The sequence below is a fragment of the Olea europaea genome, unplaced genomic scaffold, assembly GCF_002742605.1.
Source record: "Olea europaea var. sylvestris unplaced genomic scaffold, O_europaea_v1 scaffold537, whole genome shotgun sequence".
NCBI classification, from domain to species: domain Eukaryota; kingdom Viridiplantae; phylum Streptophyta; class Magnoliopsida; order Lamiales; family Oleaceae; genus Olea; species Olea europaea.
Genome location: NW_019263695.1, coordinates 310,966 through 333,271, shown reverse-complemented (window position 1 = coordinate 333,271; position 22,306 = coordinate 310,966). Strand labels below are relative to the sequence as shown.

General features: G+C 35.7%; 2 protein-coding genes and 1 long non-coding RNA gene across 3 annotated transcripts; 1 reads left to right on the top strand and 2 right to left on the bottom strand.

The window, feature by feature from the left end:
• Positions 1 to 8,387: 8,387 nt before the first annotated feature.
• On the top strand, positions 8,388 to 9,790 carry LOC111388899. Its single transcript, XR_002701650.1, has 2 exons — positions 8,388 to 9,280; positions 9,365 to 9,790. It is a non-coding gene; the product is annotated as an uncharacterized LOC111388899 (long non-coding RNA).
• Positions 9,791 to 9,894: 104 nt separating this feature from the next.
• On the bottom strand, positions 9,895 to 12,628 carry LOC111388897. Its single transcript, XM_023013721.1, has 3 exons — positions 12,050 to 12,628; positions 10,871 to 11,324; positions 9,895 to 10,447 (listed from the first exon to the last, which is right to left on the bottom strand). Exons 2-3 carry the CDS (start codon positions 11,294 to 11,296, stop codon positions 10,160 to 10,162), a joined length of 714 nt encoding a protein of 237 aa, XP_022869489.1. The 5' UTR covers positions 11,297 to 11,324; positions 12,050 to 12,628; the 3' UTR covers positions 9,895 to 10,159.
• Positions 12,629 to 21,176: 8,548 nt separating this feature from the next.
• On the bottom strand, positions 21,177 to 22,220 carry LOC111388906 (soluble inorganic pyrophosphatase 4-like; the record flags this gene model as incomplete). The annotated part of the gene is made up of 4 exons (XM_023013728.1): positions 21,177 to 21,552; positions 21,718 to 21,799; positions 21,935 to 22,055; positions 22,134 to 22,220. Coding segments are annotated over 4 exons (333 nt in total), but the record flags the coding sequence as incomplete, so codon positions are not given.
• Between the last annotated feature and the right edge of the window lie 86 nt (positions 22,221 to 22,306).

Genomic DNA, 22,306 nt, shown 5'->3' with positions numbered 1-22,306 from the left:
TAAGCATGTTGGAATGAGAAGTAATACTAATGTCACTAAAAACACCAACTGAAACATTAATATTACCAAATATCAAAACTCAAATAGCAGCTATGGTTTATGATAGGGAATGCTATGCAATTAATCAATCTCCTCCTTACTACAAGTTCTCATCATTTTTTATCGCTCCACTAAAGGCAGTATGAAGATAAAATATGTCAATGTCTCTCCTTAACTCCCCTATACTGCAGTTCTCTTAAAAAAAAAAATCACATGCAAACACAAAATAAAACCAATCTCTCTCTCTCTCTCTCTCTTCACCTTTTTGTTAGAAATGACAAAAGGAATAATATCAAAATACAGTTGATAGAATGCACAAGTATAACTAACGATCAGTAAACCTTCTCATATACTCAATTTAAATTAAGATAGAGTAAATTGTACAAGTGACTCATGTGTGTAAAGTGTCATTAATCCATTGTGAGTAGGATTCCAAATCTTAATTTTGTGATAAAGGACATGCTAACATTATTGCCAATAAGTCTATCTTCTACTTATGATAGTTAAATCATTTAGAGCATATTAGAACCTTTAAATTAAGCTCATATTGCATACACATTTTTCTTTTTTCTTTTTTTTTTTCTCCCATTGACTTTGAGTGTTTATATATTTTTCACATTTTTCAATATTTTTAAAGATCATCATTTTTTTTTTACATCTTAAGTGTAGGTCGTTCTCTATTAAATGACTAAGATGACCCATGTAATGAGCTTTAGGCCGATTATCCCATGTTAGTTGACCATATGCAGTAGGTTTTGAGAAACCCCGCAGGTTTAATTGTTCAAGTAAAATAGACTCCAAAAAAAAATAAGATGTTGAACTTTTTATAAAACTAAGGAATATACTTGAGTTTAGGTCTAATAAATTTGGTCAATTCATATTCAAATTCACCCTACTAACATGTGAGTACCATTCCAAATTTCACACACGCGGTTGAGTCCCACTTATAAGATCATAGTGTGTGCAGTGCATATGGCACATGAAGAAACCTATTCTCAATACTCCATAAAAGCCTAAACAAGCAATGAAAAATATACTACAGCTCATCAATTATGCACATATATGATCACAACACACAAGTTAAAAAATGTTATATATCGTGCTGAAGTAAAAATTTCAATCTCTCCTTTTTTTCTTTTTTTGTATTTTTCATTTTTTCATATTTTTGTTCTTTTTGTTTTTAAGAATGAATGTGCCACACACAAAATAAAAAGAATGTCAAACACATAAAATAAAATAAAAATGAGCATATGCCAATGCATACAGAATAAAGATGCACGTGCATGAAATAACTACCTACAAAGCAAACTAACAAATGTGATGCATATGTAAATCAATGACACAATGATAAAGTACAAGCTTGCACTAGAATTACCTAATTAGTTAAGTATATGAGTGCTCTTACATTTAAGAGCACATGATCTACATCATAGTTTTGCAGATCACTCTTCTTTACCCAAACTTGCCTAGCAGGAGAACAATTCCCAGACAATTGTGTCACTAACTTTGTCAATTGACTCACTTGATCAGTAAGAAATCCAATCTGACCAACAAAACCCTAATTTTTATTCCTATTTGAGCTCTTGTTTCTACGTTTGTTCAGGAATCGATGACACCTAGGGCGTATGTATCCTAACTCACCACAGTGAAAGCATGTAGGAACAAACCTTAGACCAAAGTTGTATGATCGTTGACGTCTATTCCTAGGTCGACGGGTTCTACGCTGTCTAGTATACCTCTGTCCTACAAATTTCTTATTCTTAGGTTCTGGGTTAGGCACATGTTTAGGCTGTCAGTTGCAGGGACAAAAAGGGCCTTGAAAGTGTTGGTGGCATTATGATCTTTTTCCCTATATCCTAAACCTCCCTTATTACTAGCCGGCTTGCTCAGTCCTCGGATGTTATCTAAATTTAACGAACCATTACAAAAGACAAGAAGTTGAGCCTTCAAATACTCTAGACCGTTCATAAGGTTCTTAACCTGGATTTCTAAAGTCTCATTCTCAGCAGTTAGCTCACTGACTTTCGTAGAGGATTTCTCAAGCTCACTAATGAGATTCTTAATCTAAGTATCTAAAAGATTCATTCATCAATTTCAACTCACTCAAGGTTGAGGTAGATTCCTGAAGGTCAACTATAAGTATTTCTTTCTCAAGCTCAAGTTCTTTGACCTCAGTACACAAGGCTTTGATCTTGGTCAGAATCTTAATACTCTCTTCATACATTTTATCATACACCTCATGTATATCTTCCTCACTATCAGAATCTTTTCCAGATTGCTCACCGTTGTCTATGTCCTCATCTCTCTCACTTCTCTTGTCAGATCCGTTCCTAGTCCCAACAGTGAAGACAATATATTTTCCACTTTCCTCAAGAGTAGATTTCTTACTCTGATTATCCGAGCTAGATTCGTCATCAACGAGAGTAGCATTCATGTCCTTATCCTGATTTCTACAGCTGGTAGGGCATTCACTCATCATATGGCCAAAGCTATGACGCTTCTGGTATCTCACATATTTAGATCTTCTTCTAGATTCACTCGAAGCACCTTTATGTCTTTACTGAGTTTGTTTTCATTCCTAAACACATTTTCGAAATTTTTTTAGTAAGAAAGGCAAAATCTTCTTCATTTGGTGAATCTGTATCAAAAAATTCATTCCGATTATTCCTTACAATGTTCGAGGCCAAAGACTTTTCTTTTACAGGTTTAGCTAAGATTCGCTCATAAGTCTGGATAAATCCTACTAACTCTTCAACCTTAATAGAATCTATATCCTTACTCTCCTTTATCTCTATGATTTTAGGCCTAAATCACTCGGTAAGGATCTAAGAATTTTTTTTGACTATTTTAGACTCTAGGATTCTCTCACCTAAGTTGAAGCTAAAATTTACTATGTCATTTAGGCTCGCATAAAAGACATCAAATATCTCATCATCTCTTATTCTAATTTCTTCAAACCTAATGGTCAGAATCTGCAATTTAGAGTTCTTAACAGCCTGAGTTCCCTCATGTGTGGTCTGTAAGTATTCCAAACCTCTTTAGTTATCTCACACATGGACACTCTCCTAAATTTCTCATATGACACAGCCATAAACAAGGCATGTAAGACTTTTCTGTTCCAAATACACTCATCTAAATTAGCTTTTGATCAGTTTTCTCTAGGGATGGGAGTGACAACATTATTAATGGTGCTAGAAGGGGTAACCCAACAATTTACAACACTCAACCATATGCGCTCATCCATAGATTTTAAAAAGGCTCTCATCCTAACATTCTAGTAGGCATAAAATCAAAATATGATGAGACAGTCAATGAACTACTTATTTAGACAAATTAAGGTCATGACATGAATTTAGGCCATGGTGTCACTTGAAAGTTCTTACTAATTGTTGGAAATTCTCGAGATACTGCTTTATAGTTTCCTAGAAGGATCTAGATTACCAATTAGTTCGACCTTATGTACGAAATTATTCTATTAAAAGCAACAAGTCGGTTTATAATAGTTTCTAGATGATTAAGCATACAAGTCGATTTCCCTATATTTGAATACTGTAGTTTGTAATATGAAAGCAGTAAAGAACATAGTAATTGTTAATGGAGAAATCCAATTGGGTAAAAACTTCATGACCAAGCAAGTTACCTTCACTATAAATAATGAACCTTACAGTTAGATGTTGCTTAGCCAACTTCACTAGACCTCCCGATCTATTTCCTGTAATCTCCAAGATCCATTGACTCCACCAACTTCCCGATTTTCTACAATTGTCTCTTCCAAGTGCATACCCAAGAATCACAAATTCTAGTTCATCTTCATGCTCTTGTAGTCCAACCTTGGTCAATCTTCAACAGCCCGTGAAGTTCCAATTGAGAAAGTATCTTCCTTGTTATACAAAAAAAGTAGATGTTTTGAATTCTGGAACCTTGATGCTTTTCTCAGATCCGTGGTTGTATGATATCAAGAAAGAATGGATTGAATCAAGGGTTGAATATATTCTTGGATCTTTACGAGATGATATGAATGTATTATCAATAAGAGGCACAATGAACAACTACACAAAATTCGTGCTATGCTTGGGTTATAATTGGAGGTGTTTAGGTAGTATAGGATATGTAAAACTCTCAAAAAACCCGAATTAGGTTTTCTCACTTATCACTACCGCTCAAGCGAAGGGTTTGTCGCTCGAGCGATGTTCGAGTGACAATCATTCTATTTTTGTCATTCGAGCAATGTTTTGACAAGAGGTGAGGGAAATCGTGGTGACTCTGCTTTCCTTTTTTCGAGCACGAACCATGATCTGCCTAACTCATCTATACAAAATTGCACCAAATTCCTTGACTTTTACACATGTTCAATTTAGTTATTTCTGTTCACAGAATCGCCAATTATATTAAACATAACAGTTATGAACTTAACATCCAACCGATACAACCATTTATTCATCTTCACTTAATATGCATTGAATATATCAATTGAAATTATTTATTATAGACGCACATTTTGTCCTCTAATTTAACTTCTCTATATCTTAACATTTATTGAATAAATCAATTGAAACAAACTTTCAAAATATCGTCTATTGTTCCAAAAAAAAAATAATGAATTTAATCTACTGTCCAATCAAGTGAAATGAATCCATCAAATGTATACAAATCATAATTAAATAGTTGATAAAATAATTCATGATAACATGGTTCAAATGGATAAATAAATTAAATATATATTAAAAAATGGAAAGCAAGTTTTTTTTTTTTTTAAATAATTGAATTATAGTAAGGATACAATCGTCCAAAAAATGATTCTCACTTTATGCAATATTTAATATATATATATATATATATATATAGATTAAAGATAAGTATATTCATGCTCTAGAGTGCTTAGAGGTGGGCGTGGGTCGGTTGGGTTCGCTTCTAAAGAGAACCGAATTGAATCGAACCAAAATTTTCGAATATCTAGTAAATGGAACCGTCGGGTCCAAATATAATTATGGAACCGTTCGGGTTTGGTTCGGTTCCATACTATAATTAAATTTTTTAACATTTATAACAGCATTATATAAATACAACTAATGACACATTCAATGGTTTTGGAATGTCAGAGACTAGTAGACTACTTTGTTCTAATAATTGCTACGGTCAAAGTTTCGATCGGCGGATGTTACAGCTTCAATTGGAGGTCACAATGTCGACCGACGATTGTATAGGTTTTGGAATGTCAGCGAGGCTGCGAGAGTGAGTGCGAGAGTCGAGATAGGGTTATGCACTTTAGTGTAGGCATTTAGGGTTATTTAGTGAGTTGGATCATTGTTGAGCTAAAAAATGAAACAATAAAATGGGTAATTGGGTCAAAAATTAAAAAATAAAAAATGAAACAAATTATTGGGCCAAAAATTTTGGATTTAGAAATTATTAATTTGTTTAAAAAAAATTAAAATTAAAATTAAAATAATTTGATTTATTGAATATAAGAAAAATTAGAAAAATTCGATTTTTATTTGATTTTTCAGTTCTTGGTCTAGAACCGAGAACCAAACCGTACCTGTCGATTCTCAATTTAAATACCCGTTCGGATATTTAATTTCACAAGAACCGTCGGGTTCGGTTCGAAAGATTTGCCAAGCCCTAAGAGTGCCTAATAAAAAAATCAATGTTTTATTTTTTTTTTTGCCCTTAAAAAAAAGCATGACGACAACTCTACATTGTGGTAGAAAATAGCTCCAAAATGTACCATATCTTAAAAATCGCATGTTTGTTCAACTGGAAAGGTTTCTAGATTTGAAAAAAAAAAAAAAATTAAGCTCCCGTTTGGTCACCATTATTTGAGATTATAATTTTTGAAATAATATATATTTTTTTTAAGAATGTGTGTTAAAAAAAAAAAAGGAAAAAATTTTAGGTTTATGTGCAATATTATTTTATTGGAGACCGTGTCATTGATAAAAAAAAGAGAAAAATAGATTATAACTTTAATGGCGGCCAAACGAGGGCTATAACAACAAATAGTCTAAATTTTAATTTTATAAATTATGTTACTTATACATAAAAAGTTCATAAAATTTTACAAATAGATGATAAGTTAAAAAGAGAGTGGAGAATTTTTTTTTTAATTTGTTAGAAGAAATTCTAATACGATTATATTTCACTACATCATATTTATAAGTGGTGATGTACATGTAGTGTAATTGCAATTTTATTGTTGGAATGGCAATAATGTACTAATTGCTCCGGTTGGAGACATCCTATGCAAAATGGCAAATTATAAGACATTAAAATTGTTGCCAATATTCTTCACAAACTTGCATATTTAACGAACTTTACTATAGCCTCCTTTCAAATATTAGCAGAGCTAGAATTTTTTATTTGGAGATCTACAGTGGTCAATAGCATACCGATAACTAAGACAAGAGAATATTAATATTATATATTTTGTCCATAAAATTTGATAGGGAAATAATTTTGATTGACCTTACATAAACAGTTTTGTTACAAATACAGTTTTGTTGACAGTATATGAGACGACCAACATTTTTGCTATTGATTTTAACGACTTAAAACAATCAATGTCACAAATTTTTATGTATAATTGAATGACTTTACATTTTCAATGTACAAATAACATAATTCATATACACACACACAGAGAATGAAATAATCTTTTGTCAAATTTGTTGAGGATGCAATTTGCTAGAGTTTCCAAAGAAAATGGTAAAAATTAAATTTTGGGTGCTGGAACCAAAATATGTAGAGCTACAGATCGTGAAGTCGAAGCATCGGACGGTTGATAAAGCTCGAGTACATGGCAACTTGTAGTCCCGCACGTACTATATCAAGTCTAACCATGCGGTCTCTATTTTCCAATACGACGGCGGATGTCCACCCAAAATCAGGGGTTTTGCATTCCTCTCTCTGCAAACCATAAAACCTATATCAGACTTTCATATTTCTTTTTTTCTTTTTTTTATATTCAAGTATCCACCTTATAGTGATTAAATCCTGGAGTCTACACTTTGGCCCCTCAAGCTGCAGACAGGTTAAACCGCAGGTTGTGCCCCAAATTGACCAGTGCTCAAAAACCTTCCAACTGATCTGTCAAAGTGCCAAGCAAGTCGTTTCCCATCTTTGCACCTTGCCTTCCAATAGAGCTCCTGCTTTTTAGGATAAATCCTGCTTTCCAGGAGCCTTTCAGGAATCGAACTCACGACCTCTGATCTGCTAACCTTGAAGCACCCTCATCTTTGCCAGTTGGGATGTGCACTGGGGGGCAAACTTTCATATTTCTATTTTGTAATGTATATCATCCATTTTTGTTTAATATCGTTAAGAAAATCATAATGGAAATGGCGTATATCTCTGCTTTTCGTCACATTCTGAGAGGGTCTTCCATGGCGTCGACGATTTTTTGCTCTCAATTCGTTTGGACTCACCACATTACTACCCTACCTACGCTTGCCAGTCCTAAGCTCTTTCACACACGCGCGCACACGTAATTCGATGTAATTTGCTCGTAATACTAGTTTAACCAGAGGTCTAAAACTTCGGGGAGTTTTGGTCTATCGCTGTTTGTAATTTATTTATTTATTTACATTTTGAGTACTGTCTTTACGTTTATGCAATTTGAAATATGTGCCTTACGTAGGAGGAAGTGGAACATAGAGGTATAGAGGAAGTTGAGTTACCCTACTTTTGATACTCCAAAATTGGTATCAAGTATAGAAGTACTAGCATAAATCTGAAACATTAGTAGGCTTGGTGTTGTATAGACCTATTTTATGCATGATTATGTTGGACCACATTTTCGGTGTGTTCGAATTGAGAAACCATCTTTTCCTTTATGTGTATGGGGAGATTGGTTATTTAGTAATGGGCCCTTGGAGAAGCCAGTATCATGCAATGTGTGCAGCTCTCGGTAGAGAACAAAGAGAACATTGACAGACTATATTCTGCGTGAACATGATGACTATAAGAACCATAAGGTATCGAAGGTGGAGACTACATCTTTTAGGAGCAAAAAGTGAGAAGTTCACAAAAGAAAATAAGATACTGATATTGCTCAATATCGTGGATTTTTGCTTGACCTTAACCAACGCTTCCATAAAGGATATTTTGAAGATACAAGCAACAGATCAAGTTTTGGATATGCCATATTTGGAGGATTTGATTCTTCTGATTCCCTTATGGTTCTCATTGTCATCATTATGTTGTGTCCTAGCATGTATAGGAGTATAGTTTGGCATCATACAGCGTTCCATTTGTTTGCCATTGACAGTCACATACATTACATCGTATTGGCCTCGTCCACGGTCCATAGATTGAAATTAGTTCAACAAATGTACTGTGAGAAATGGCACCAACATTTCTAATGAATAATCAAGAAAATACTTTGCTGAATGATTTATTCAGTGTATGGATACATATAATGAGTGCGTCAGCTTGAAAAACATGAGAGGTCGGACCATTACAGTTCGTCACATGCCATACAGAAACCGTGGTTAGTGTCGGGAAGAAAACCTTCAAATTAAGCGATATAAGTATCTGTCTGCTTCTGATGCTCGTGTGACCTCCTGTTTGTTTCCCAGCTTATATTAAAGTTTAAGCTAGATTAATCATCATTTTTCTTTTTCTTGCGCGCATACAAGTATTTTGAAAATATTGCAGCATGAATATTTAGGCTTTTGCTGCAGTAGGTTGACTTATTCGAAAGCTGATATTGATTTATCAGTAAAATACAAAAAGAACCTGGAGAGGAAATGTACTTAGCAAAACACAAATCAAATTAAAGATGTAGCCCTTGTTTGGTTTAGCTAAAATCAAATATTTAGTAAATTTTGATAAAAGTTGTAAATCCTATTAAATGTATGGTTGAAAATGAGTTTTAGAAAATGGGAAACCAAACGGGCATAATGAGCGAAGAGCAAGTTCAGACAAGTGGGGTGGTATTTTCTGTCATTCCCTATGATCATTTGTATGACACAACACTTCCCGCATTATGTAAAACATTTCCCTGAGCTGTACTGAGGAAGTGAGTGGAAGCTGTACGCTTGCTTTAGGGATCGACTTGTGTTTATCTCGTTTGAAAAAATAAATTGACATCTGTTCATCTTGTTTAAATGACATCTTTAGCAGAGCTTGAAAATGACCAACTGCTATACTTGATTTGATTGTGCAGCTATATCAAAAAATACAACTGATGAAAGTCTTTTCAACCATTTGCACCATTTGGAAGGCTTCTTGATGGGGAAAAGTTCTCATCCTATCCCTACGCTTTAATTAACGTCCAATTTCCAACAAGATCCAGTTTTTCATTTTGATCTTGATTATTGTGCAGCAAAACTTATGAAACAGGAGAAGAAGCTGATAAAGCAAGGGAAGAAATGAATTCCAAGTTCCTGCATGGTAGGGTAATTTTTATCGATCCAGCAAGGCTTAGGTAGTCTCCGCCTCGACAACCTCCTCAACAAGGTATCACTCGATCCAAAGCCTATCGAAAGTGGCTTTGTGACTAACAGGACTTTTGGATGGTCTGGTTGATGCTTTTAGAACATTTTCAGTACATTTTTAAGCTAGAGGAATTTTTCAGCATACCGTGTTGGACACAAGCAGTCGAGAATCATTACTACTAGTCTACTATGGTCTTCGCTAGGATAATTGGAACTACTCTTGTATCAGGGATATCTTGAACACTCTTTATCAATCGTCACTTTGCTTTGCAGTTGACTGCATTTAATTTATCGGCATTGTCATTGTGTAGTTATTTATTTGTACATTGAACTCCAATGGACACAAGGCCTCCAAAGATTTCAAGGGGTCGAGTTTGTGCATTGAATTAAGCAAACCAGTCACAAGAAAACCTGCAAATGAGTGAAAATGGGGGTAATCTTATTTTCACACCACACTATAAACGTGGAAGCACGTCACCAAAAGCTTGCAGTCGAATTTCCATCGAAGGTACACAATCTTAATAATGTCTTCCCAGGTTTCTAGCACTAGTTTCACTGATCAACAAAAACGCATCATTATTTATTCACATCATCAGTGGGATAAAAGTTTACCAGTTTAGACACGTTGACAAGCTCTCAAATAGCCTCTGCGATGGGAAAGTGCAACTTTGTGACAGATTTTTTCAGAAAACTACTTCTGTGTAATGGATCTGAGCCGCTGACTTCTTCAGATTTTGTTTCTTGCCTTTGCCTTTGCTGCCTCGTGAAGATTTGCCACCACCTTTCTGCTTGTTCTTCCCAGACTTCTTGCTATCGCTTTGATGGCTCTGACTCTTGTTCGATAATACATGCGACACCGCCGTTGGAGCTGGATCATACACATCCGGAGCCCACGTCACTGATTGCTTCTGAGGTGGCATTCCCAGCTTTTCACGGCTACCTTTTATGGCAGATACAAGCTTCGAAGGAGTCTAAGAAAAGAGTATCAAGGAGAAATTAATGATAAAGTCGCAACTATAAAATGGTGCGCTCAAATGTAATTTATCCAATAAAATCCTTTGGAAACAAAAACCCTGACTCCAAAGAAAATGGAATCCAACGGTAGACACAAAAATTTGCACACAATCAAACACTTAACTCATAAAAATTAAATGTGTGGCGTAAAAGCATTACTACTTCCCAGGAACTCATCATGCATCGAAAATAGTGTCATAATAATTCATGCGTACCAAGTAAACAGCTGTAGTAGAAACAGATTGTTAAAAAAAAAAAAAAAAAAAAAAAAAACCGCATATGATATTCACTTGAAAACACCCATTTGACATGAGAAAAATATGTACATCAAGGAAAGAATGCAGAAGAGCTAGCTACTGAGAAGAAAAAGAAAAACTTACAGGCAATGATATGGCTCGAGAATAGGATTGATCAACAGATTTAGCAGTTATATCATTTCCCTGCTTCCCTTTCCTGTTACATAATTCTTTGGCAGAGGATTTATGCTCACCAAAAGGTGGAAATGTGGCACATTTGCTAATACATTTCTCAGAAGATAAATTGCTCAAGTCGCTCGCATTGGAGTCCTCATTTTCATGTTTCCTCACAGCATTGCTGATATCATTCTTCTCAAGCGATGGAGTGAAGCCACAGGTTGATATTTCAACATCTTCAGTTGTTAAAGTCTCAATCAAACAATTCTGAAGATCATTAATAGAAAGGTCCTCTGCGTGGTTATGAGCTGAATCAGGCAGATCCGTTGGCAATTCACTAAGGCTGCTTAAATTTTGAGGAGCTGACGTATCAGAAGGAATGGAAACTTCCATCTATTAGAGTGAAAACTGCAGAAGAAGTCTGTAAAAGCAGAAATCAGAATGGGGCACCTTAAAGAATGTAGATACAAATCGAAGAACAAATTGTAGATCACTGTTTATATGGACACATCGGATCCAGTTGATATCCAGATTAATAAAAAATTAGTGTATAGCTGTTTGCAAAGAAGGCCTCACTTGGTTGAGATAATGCTTACTTATAAAATTAATCTTAAAATCCAATGATGTGTGACTAGCATAATAACAAGTTAGTTCAGTGCTTAAAATTTAAAAATAGTTAATAATATTTTAAAAGTGCCTTTAGATAAATGGATTAGGACCAAGGTAGGAAAAAAACCAGTACAAACAAATTAACAGTTGTAGCCTTGTGGGTATAATTAGAGCACAATTCATGTCACCACATAAGTAGCATGTAGTTTGGTCGGCTTGGCACAATAATTGACCGTAATGGATATGAAGGTTCCATCTAATTAAACCCTTTCAACCTTTTCATTTTCCGCATACCAGACCTTTTATTTCAAGAACTCAAATTGTAGCTATGATTTAGTTGTTTGCAAATTATTTGCAAATCACCAGTTTCATTTTTCTCATAAATATCCCAAGCCTATCCTCAACGCAAATCAAATCTCAATAAACTTGAACACTGTTCCAAAAATTAGAAAAAACCAACATTCATACATATTACAATAAAAAGCGTGTACAATGCGATTGCTATCCAGAGAGGAAAAAAAAAAAGGAAGAAAAAACCTGATTTTGATCCCACAATGCTCGAGAGAAATTCTCCAGGAGTCCGAATAGAACCCTTTAAAAGCAAGGTCGAATGAACAGGAAAGAGGAGGCCGTGAAATTCCGAACACTCAATTTACAATCGAAATAAGACAAATCACCGTAATTTATCAGTATTACTATATAAAATAACACAACCCAATCGGAAATTGCAAAACAGTGTCCACAAAGTGCAAAACCGTCTAAATTCAGGGAAGAAAAGAAAAGTTTAGGCTACCGTTAACTACTAAGATTACCACGCCGATCGCTTTTTTCAAGATGTTTCAAGCGATGAGAAGAGCCGCCTCCATAGAAGGAGGCAGAGTGAAGACGTGAATGATAATCATATGAAGGCATCGAATACATCTTTCGATGCTCTTCGATCTACAATCCTCTCCAATTTCTCGTTGGCACAATCAACTCCGTACAAAGGAGAATGTCAGTCGAATGATCGTTATCTTAATAGAGGCGTTACGGCAGGAACCCTAGGAAGGAGAGACGTTGAGATGCATGAGTGAGAGTGAAGACCAAGCATTTGGATAGTGTTGTGTAGACTTCAAGAATGTAAAGTTCTCTAAAGTTGTAAACTTACCAATTTTGTACAGTGATCTGGTAACCAGTGCCATCAAAATTTGTGCTTAAAATTAGGTTACAATTTGTATTTTTGTAGCATATATCTTTAATGTATTTTTTCTCAGTTAGAAATCAAAAGAAGGCAGCTTTTACCTAAATTGAATCTGTACAAGACAATACCTCTTTGTAAATTGAGAATCAAAAATCTCAAAACATTTTTGTTGAAGACTAATTTACTGTCAACATACAAGTCCAAATATTTAATAATTTGATGCGCTTAAAGATGGTGGTTCAGAGTTCAGATCTCATTGCCACCGATTTATGAATTCAAATTGCATTTAGAAGTGTCAGACGAGGGCAAATGAATATGTCCCATCTCAATCAACTTAAGCATTTAAAACATATAATAAAACGACGCCTTTCTAAAAAAGCAATGCTAGGTATACAGAATTTCTACAGGCCAACACTTGGCAAATTTTCATTCATCCTTATCCAAAAACACAAGTAAAGGGCACCATACAAGTGATGGGGGCCTGTATTGTTCTTTTTGAAATCTTTCACCTTGAATGTTCACTTTGTTCATCTCTTCGAATGCTGATATGTTATTATTTGAATGATTCAAGATCTGAGAAATCAAAATTTAAATGATCGATCCTACCACGCACGCATATATGACCATTCTATTGAATTTTTCTCCATCACACAATCAAAAATAAGTTATCTCACCATTTCAAACAAAAAACTTGACAATAAAATTATAGTCAGAATCGCTAAGCAAGATGGAGTTCTTGAGTTTTCAATGCAAGCCTGCATATTTCTAGCTACATACTGTTATGGAACTCAAGAAAATGTCAAATATGTAATTGAGCAGAGCGCTGGACAAATATGAACTGGAGAAGCCGCTAAGCAAGATGGCATTCTTGAGTTTTCAATGCAAGCCTGTTTATTTCTAGCTGCATACTATTATGGAACTCAAGAAAATTTCACATTTGTAATTGAGCAAAGCGCTGGACAAATATAAACTGCAGAAGTAGGTCTCCACGGAAAAGTTGGATCGCGTAAACTGTGTTCATACGTTTCAATCTTCATCCGACCAAATGATCCAGGCTGATTTTGGACAGACCTGGCAATTAATACAATAGGAAGATTAAAACTTCAACGATAGGTGATTCCAATTCCATGCAAGAGTTAAATGTATTAAATGCATATAGAGAAGAAAATGAGTAATCAATCAACTTGTCTCTCATTCATGAGATGCTCAGACGAGCTCATAGAACAATTATCTGACCCAATAGAAATGATTTGGCATTTTGGAAACTCAGTCGAAGCTTGTTTACTACCAAAAGTAGATTTAATTAGTTTTTTTGTTTCCGTTCTCTTCTTCCTAAAATACACCATAAAGTCGACATATGAAACATATATCACAGGAAATAACACCTCAGGAAGCTTGATAGACCAGACATCATCAATTTTACAAGCATCCATGAAATTTCTTTTAATGTGGCCCTAAAATTATTGGTTCAACGGTTAAGGTGTTTAATCGTGAACTGGAGGTCCTGAAGATCAGGTCTTCTCACCATCTTTTCCCAAATCATTGAATCCATGGTTGTCACTTCACAAAGATAAAGAAATTTCTTTAACAATGTTAAGTACTTGAGAATTGAAATATCACCACACGTCAATGAAAAGGCTTTAATTTAACTGCCGGGGTAACAAACAATATAACATAAAGTAACCGAGAAACATTCAACTTTCCAGATACGTCAGTTTCAGTAATATTTGACAGCAAAACATTCTGGCAGTAATATTCTGAATGCAGACAAAATTGTAATTGATGTCACTCCCAAACAATAAATAAATCTTGCAATTTCAAATGAAAGTTGACAATAATATCATTCATGACTTTATATGTCATCATCATTAATATTTGCTTACAATTCTATAAGGATTAAATATATTCTCCGTTTTTCATTATACATTTCCTGTGTAAATTTAGGTTTGCAACTTAGACCGTGAACATTTTTTAGCTTGTAACGTCGATAACCTTATAATCCCACTTGCCATACATTCGATCAATTCTTGTGTACAATTTTTATGTTCCTCATAATATCGTAGAAAACATCTTAACCTTTACAGATAATCCATTCCAAACAAACTTTCCTGTCTGATAAGTAGTAAGTTCCATATTAGAATACTCAAATCCTTTTTATCATGCCTTGCAGATAATTTAACATCCATGTGAATTTTTATATTCATAGTACTCCCCTTCCTATATTCATCAACTCTGCATATCTTGCTAAGCATTCATCAAAAGATGACACCAGCAAAGATAATGATGAACTAGCAGTTCGGACATATAAAGAAACAGGGCTAAAGGTTCTATATGGCCATCATTTGAGACCATTTCCAAGTACTTTCATTCAAGACAATGCATGATATGCTAAGATACCCAAAATACATAAGAAGTAATACCTAATTAAGAATCCCAGGCTTATAATTGTACTGCTGAGAGAGAAATCAATAACATCCCAAAACAAGAAGAGCAATGTATCTTTGTCAAGAGACTAGTGGAATATGTCCAATCCAATAAGTTCCATTTAAAGTTTATTTGCAAAATTAGCACACATGCATAAACCAAATATTTCATAAAATAATTGTTTCTAATGTGCTCATTCAGTCTAAGTGTATATGAATTATGAAATGACATAAAGCAATGAAAATTACTTGTGAAGCATCCGTATACAAAGACAAAGACGAGATCAATCAAACTTGTAAACATATATTCTAGATAAGAACACCAATATATGAACCTCGACAATCCAGCATTAGCATTCAAATTCAGGTCCGATAACGAAAAGAGAAGATCTAGATCCAGCACCAGCACAATTCACCGTAGATAATGTTGATGCGCATGAGGAAATGCCAGAAGCAAAATAGGAGGATGAGGAAGAGGATATTGATCAGGGTCACAATCCTCTTCACCAGAAGTTGTCGGACCATCACATCAAACAAATGATGGTGCACCTCCTGAAACCAATGATCCACATGTACGATGTGAACGAGGACGGATTCCATAAACGAGATATCAAGAATCAAAGTACATTTTGCTCGAAGGAGAGCCGGAGAGCTTTCAGGAAGCACAAACTCACGTAGACAAAGACAAGTAGATACAAGCAATGCAAGATAAGATGAATTCACTGCAGAAAAATCAAACACGTGAGTTGGTTGAGCTTCCGAAGGGAAAGCGAGCATTGAGGAATAAATGGATTTTGTAGCTCAAGAAAAATGGTAGCGGAAAGGTGGTAAACATAAAACCCGTTTGATAGTCAAATGATTTCTTCAGAAGAAGGGAATTGTCTTTGACGAGATTTTTTCACTGTTGTAAAGATGGCCTCAATTTAAGTTATCATTGGATTAGTAGCCAGTTTGAACAAATAGATGTCAAGACAGGATTTTTTTATGGTGATTTATATGAAGAAATTTCTATGGAGCAGCCAGAAGGTTTTGAAATTTCAGGAAAATAGAACTTCGTTTGCAAGCTAAAGAAGAGCTTGTGTTGTCTTAAGCAATTACCAAGACAGTGATACAAAAAGTTTGACTCGTTAATGGTTAGTCAAAACTATAAAAGAACAATTGTAGATTAGTGTGTTTATATTCAACGATTTTCGAATGGCAATTTTGTTGCTCTTCTATTGTATGTAGACAACATGTTGATCGTTGGACAAGATGCAACAAAATCAGCCAACTGGAGAAGGAACTCTCCCAATCCTTTAACATAAAGGACTTAGGCTCAACTCCACATATTTTGGGAATGTACATAACTTGAGATAGAAAGAATAAAAGGTTGTGGCTATCTCAAGATGGGTATGTTGAACGAGTGATCAAGAGATTCAACATGCAAAATGTCAAACCTATAAGCACTCCATTAGCTAACCACTTCAAGTTAAGCAAAAATTCATGCCCCTCATCCAAGAAAGAGATAGAGGATATGTCATTGATACCTTATTCTTTAGCAGTTGGAAGCCTGATTTATGCCATGGTATGTACTAGACTAGATATTGCTCATGCAGTGGGCACGATGAGTTGTCTTCTCTGTAATCCTGGAAAGGAACATTGGGAGACAATCAAGTGAATTCTTAGACACCTTAAAGGTACATCAAAGATATGTCTGTGCTATGGGGGTACTCATCCAATCTTGGACGGTTAAACGGATTCTGATATGGCTGAAAATCTTGATAATAGAAAATCTATTTCAGGATTTCTCTACAATTTTGCAAGGGGAACTGTTTCATAACAGTCAAGACTACAAAAGTGTGTTACATTATCCACAACAGAAGCAGAATATATTGCAGCGACGGAAGTAGGTAAAGAAATGTTGTGGTTAAAGCATTTTCTCCAAAAACTAGGGATCAAGCAGAAAGATTACAAAGTACATTATGACAGCCCAAGTACTCTAAGTAATAATTCAACATACCATTCTCCGATAAAGCACATCGGCATCCGCTATCATTGGATAAGAGAAGTGATGGATCAACAACTGTTAAAACTAGTGAAGATTTACACACATGAGAATCCAACGGACATGTTAACAAAGGTGGTTCCAAGGGAAAAGTTAGAGCTGTACAGAGACATAGCTGAGTTGGTTGTTAAATAATAGTTGATTCAAATGCGATTGGAGTGGGAGAATTGATAAGTCCAATCGCATTCTAGTTTCTTCCCACCGCAATAGCCACAATTTCTAGCCGTAATTGATTTTCTTCCGACTGAAGTTACTAAAATATAGCCACAATTATCATTTCTTAATGAATAAGTCTCCCACATGCATACATGAAGTAGCAAAATTGTAATTAAATTCTCCTATCACCTAATCGCCTATCCTATTGATAGACACCATTTTGAAAAATCAGCCCACTTTTGTTCACTCTCCAATTCATAACATAATCGGCAATTTTTGGGCCATAAAATTGCAGTTGGTTTGGCAGCCTAATTTTTGGATAAATAGTATTTCTTTTGTTGAAGTGTAGGCCCTATGAGAGAGAGAGAGAGAGAGAGAGAGAGAGTAGTGTGTAAAGAAGAAGAGAAAAGAGAGAGTAGAGAGAGTTTTGAGAGGTATTTTTTGAGAGTTTGTAATACTCCATTGTATAATTCTATTTAAGTAAGAAATAGAATTATTTTTCCTCTTTTATCTTCTCTTCTCAACAGCCGAATACTCTCAAGTAAGAGTAGGAAGGATATTTATCAGACCATACTTTCTCCGGAATTTCAAAATTCAATGGCACTGATGGTGATCTGTTGATCAGGTAGCAAGCAGTTCGAATAGCTTCTCCTCAAAATGGCTTTGTAGCTTAGCCATACTTATCATGCTTCTGAATTTTTCCATGATCGTCCTATTCATCCTCTTGGTGACTCCAGCGACTCCATTATGTTGTGGGGTGCGTGGGACTGTCTTCTCATGTCGAATGCCGTATCTTCTGCAATAGGCATTGAACTCTTAGTAAGTGTACTCGCCTCCACTATCTGTGCGAAGACACTTTAGCTTCTTTCCTATTTCACACTCTACTAGGGCATGAAACAATTTGAAGTAATACAATATTTGTCCTTTGTCTTCAAGAAATATACCTACACCTTTCGAGAAGCATCATCAATGAATGTCAAAAAGTACTTGTTACCACCTAGTGATTCAACCTCCAAGGGATCATAAACATCAGAGTGTGCCAGATAAGCAACTTTGATCGTCTCGTCGAAGAGAAATTGAAGAAGACTCTGTGTTGCTTACTAAATAGACCATAACTACAAGGATCTAGAGCAACTTCCTTGGCAACTGTGATTAGCTGCTTCTTTGTCAAAGTAGACAACCTCTTCTCACTCATGTGACCAAGTCTCTGATGCCACAAATTTTGAGAAACTTCACATTCCACTATGTCGAGGTTGTCTGCACACATTTTCATTAGTCAAAGACTACTACAAGTATGTCTTTGAGCAACAACCATGGAACCTATTCCATGTGTCGTTGCTAAAATGATTGATATAGCTCTATTTGTCAAGGACTATCCTCGAAAGTAGATTTAGCTGAAGATCAGGTACATGTCGAACATCCTTCAGGGTTATTTTACACTCGAGGTTCGTTTGTATCTGAACATCACCAATTCCGACGATCTTAGAAGAATTGATATTTTTCATCTTCACTACACCAAAGTCGCCAGCTTTGTATGTTGTGAAGAAATCTCTACATGGAGTGACATGGTAAGATGTTGTAGTATCTATCACCCACTCAATATCTTGATTTGAGACGTAAAGACATATCTCCTCATTGATGGAGCAGATAGACAACTTTCCAGAAGTAGTGATTAATGTCTCTCCTTCCTTCTTATTCGGGCTGCGAACTGTTTTGACCTTGCTTTCCTAGCAAATTTCAGCAATTTTTCTTCATGTGGCCCTCCATACCACAATAGTAGCACTTGTAAGTAGGCTTCCTTCCATCTATGGATCCACCTCTGCTTTTGCTTCTGCCTCTCCTCCTACCACGAATGCCTCCTTGCTGTCTTCCTCAGTTCTCTGTGACAAGACCATGTGACTGGTTCGTGTCAACGTCCTTTCTCATGGCCTCTTCATTAAATAGGGCATTCTTGACCATAGACATGGTAAGTTTACCATTAGGGGCTGAGTTGTTGAGAGATAGTACTAGTGTCTCCTAATTATCAAGAAGAGAACTTAAAAGTAGTAAGGCTTGCATTTCATCCCCGAGCGACATCTCCACAGATGACAATTGGTTCACGAAACTCTGAAATTCACTGGTATGCTCAGCAACTAAAGTTCCACTCTTTAACGTCAGATTCACCTAACGCCTCATCAACAGGGCTTTGTTACGAGTGGTCTTGGCCTTGTACATGTCCTCTAGAATCTTCCAGAGGGCATATGCATCTATCTCCTATACTGCATGGTGAAAGACACTATGATCAATCCATTGTCAAATTTGACCAATAGTTTTCCTCTTTAACTTCTTGCACTCAATCTTCTTGCTAGAATCGAGGTTTACACCTTTGGCTTCTAGGCTTCCAGAGTGGGTGATACAAATCCTTACAACTAAGAAGGTCTTCCATCCGAGGCCTCCACGGTGTATAATTGGTAGCAATGAGCTTGATCATAGCTCCCAATGAAGATTCCTCCATTGGCATCTTAGCTTGCAAATGCTTTATCAAAATTGAAGTTATATAAAAAAACTACAAGGGCCAATTAATAAATCTCGCTTTGATACTACTTGTTGTGATTCTTCGATCATGAGAAGAGAAGATAAAAGAGGAAAAACAATTCTATTTCTTACTTGAATAGAATTATACAATGGAGTATTACAAACTTTCAAAAAAAAAAAAAACCTCTCAAAACTCTCTTTTTCTTTCTTCTTCACACACACTCTCTCCCCCTCTCATGGGGCATACACTTCAACAAAAGAATTGAGCTCTATTTATACAAAAATCAAGCCGCCAACCGACTACAATTTTATGGCCCAAAAATTGCCAATTATGTGACGAATTGGAGAGTCAACAAAAGTGGGCTTGTTTTAGAAAATGGTGGCTGTCAACAGGTAAGGCGGTTAGGTGGTAAGAGAATTTCATTTCAAATTTGATACTTCATGCATGCATATGGGAGACTTATTCATTAAGAAATGATAATTGTGGTTGTCCTTTAATAACTTCAACCAAAAGAAAATCAATTATGGTTGGAAATTGCGGCTATTGCAGTGGGAAGAAACTAGAATGCGGCTGGACTTATCACCTCAAACCCACATTCCCCAGCTTCTCATCTTTTTCCTTCCCATTCACATCATTATCGTCACTTTCTTTCTCCTCCTCCTTCATTTGCCTCTTGACTGCACTGGCTCTTTCCAAATAGTTCTCGTAAATATACTCCGACGTATACCCATGCTCCTCATCTAATAACATGATATGTCCATGCCACTCCCAAGCCCGGTAATCCAACCCAGTATGGTGCTCACCCATCATCACAGCTTGACCCAAGTTGGGCTTCAGAGCTTCGCTTTTGCCATTGAGAATTATGCGGATGATCTCCTTTTCGAGCTTGGATTCTTCCTTAGACAGCTGTGTCTTGGAGGAGGAAGAGAATTCGTTTCCACCGTCAATATCAGAATCGGAGAAGTCAAGGAGATTGTCGGAGAAGAAAGGTCATCGAAGGATTTAGGGGTGAGGAAAGACGGCCTGGATAGTGGAGTGTGGAGGCTTGGGTGCCGGATTTGGAGGCGGCCCATGAGGGATTGGAGGAGGATGTTATCGAAGTTGGAGGTGGAGTTGATAGAGCTGCCCATTTTGCTGCGGCTTTGGGGTTTTGAGAGGGTTTTCCAGAAGAGTAAAGAGTAATAAAGACTGGAGAATTGTTTAAAGGGAAGTTTTCTTCTTTTTTTCCTTAAATTCATGGATAAAGAAGGTTTTTTAATAATTTTTCATTTTGGGAAAAAGTTGACTAATTTATATGCCAACAAGTGAAATCAAGAGATCAGCACAAAATCATATCAACAAATTGATGATAAAGAATGGTTAATCATATTCAAGGAGAGAGTAGCCCAACAAATTGATAATCACAAACAAGAGATCTTACAAATTGCTCTTCAGAATGCCTATAAAGGAGAATTGAATCCACACCTTTTTAATAAACATGTAAATTGGAAATTAATTTGAGGGTTACAATATTTATTAATAGCAATGTATATAATCAAAATATATCATCATGAAATGAACTATCATCTCCAAATATAGTATAGAACATATTCAAGGCGGTAATATTAATTCTTTTTTCCAAAGCAAAACTGCTTAATTATGCATATTGGCACACCACTTAGTCCATGCAAGCGAACAAACTACCGCCTCAAGTTCTCCACTATGTAGTCTGCATATAGGTTCCTGCAGAGGAACAAAAACGAACAAAACTTGTCAATGGGAAAAACTTGATTGATGTACAAAACTACTGGGGCAAGAAAATAAGGACGGTATATTGTGCCTACATTGAAATCCAGTGATCAAAATTTAACAGGAAATGTAAGGAGTTACAAAAGCAAAAGCTCTTACATGGAACCCTGGATTGCTTCATAAGCCTTCGTGGCTGGTAGAATTTCATCTACTGCAACATCCTTGTTCTCGTTTTTCTTGTCTGACCGACTTTTTAAGGAAATGTATAACTCTGAGCAAAAAATCACAAACAACCATTGAAAGTACTGCAGTAATGAAACAGGATTGTTTTCACAAAACATAAAAAAGCCATCATTGAATCGTTTCTAAAGGATACAATCTTCAAAGAAACGGCGGATCTCAGCCAAACGATGAGGTGGAAACTCCTTAATGTCTGTGTAGTGACGATATTCAGGATCATCAGCACAGACAGCAATTATCTTGTCATCTTTCTCTCCCTGTTAGTCCAAAGAAATTCTTATTTTTTCTGAATGGTAATGTGTGTCAAATTTTTAACTACATCAGGTTATAAGTACCTGATCAATCATGGGCATAAGGCCAATTGCTTTAGCCCTTAGAAAGCACCCGGGGATAACTGGTTCCTGTTTAGTACATGGAGCTAGTTAGAAGAGAAGGAGAATTCTTCATGGATATTCATGTCATTAAGAAAGTTTCCGACATTTTTGATATCATAAGGTTAAAAGACGCA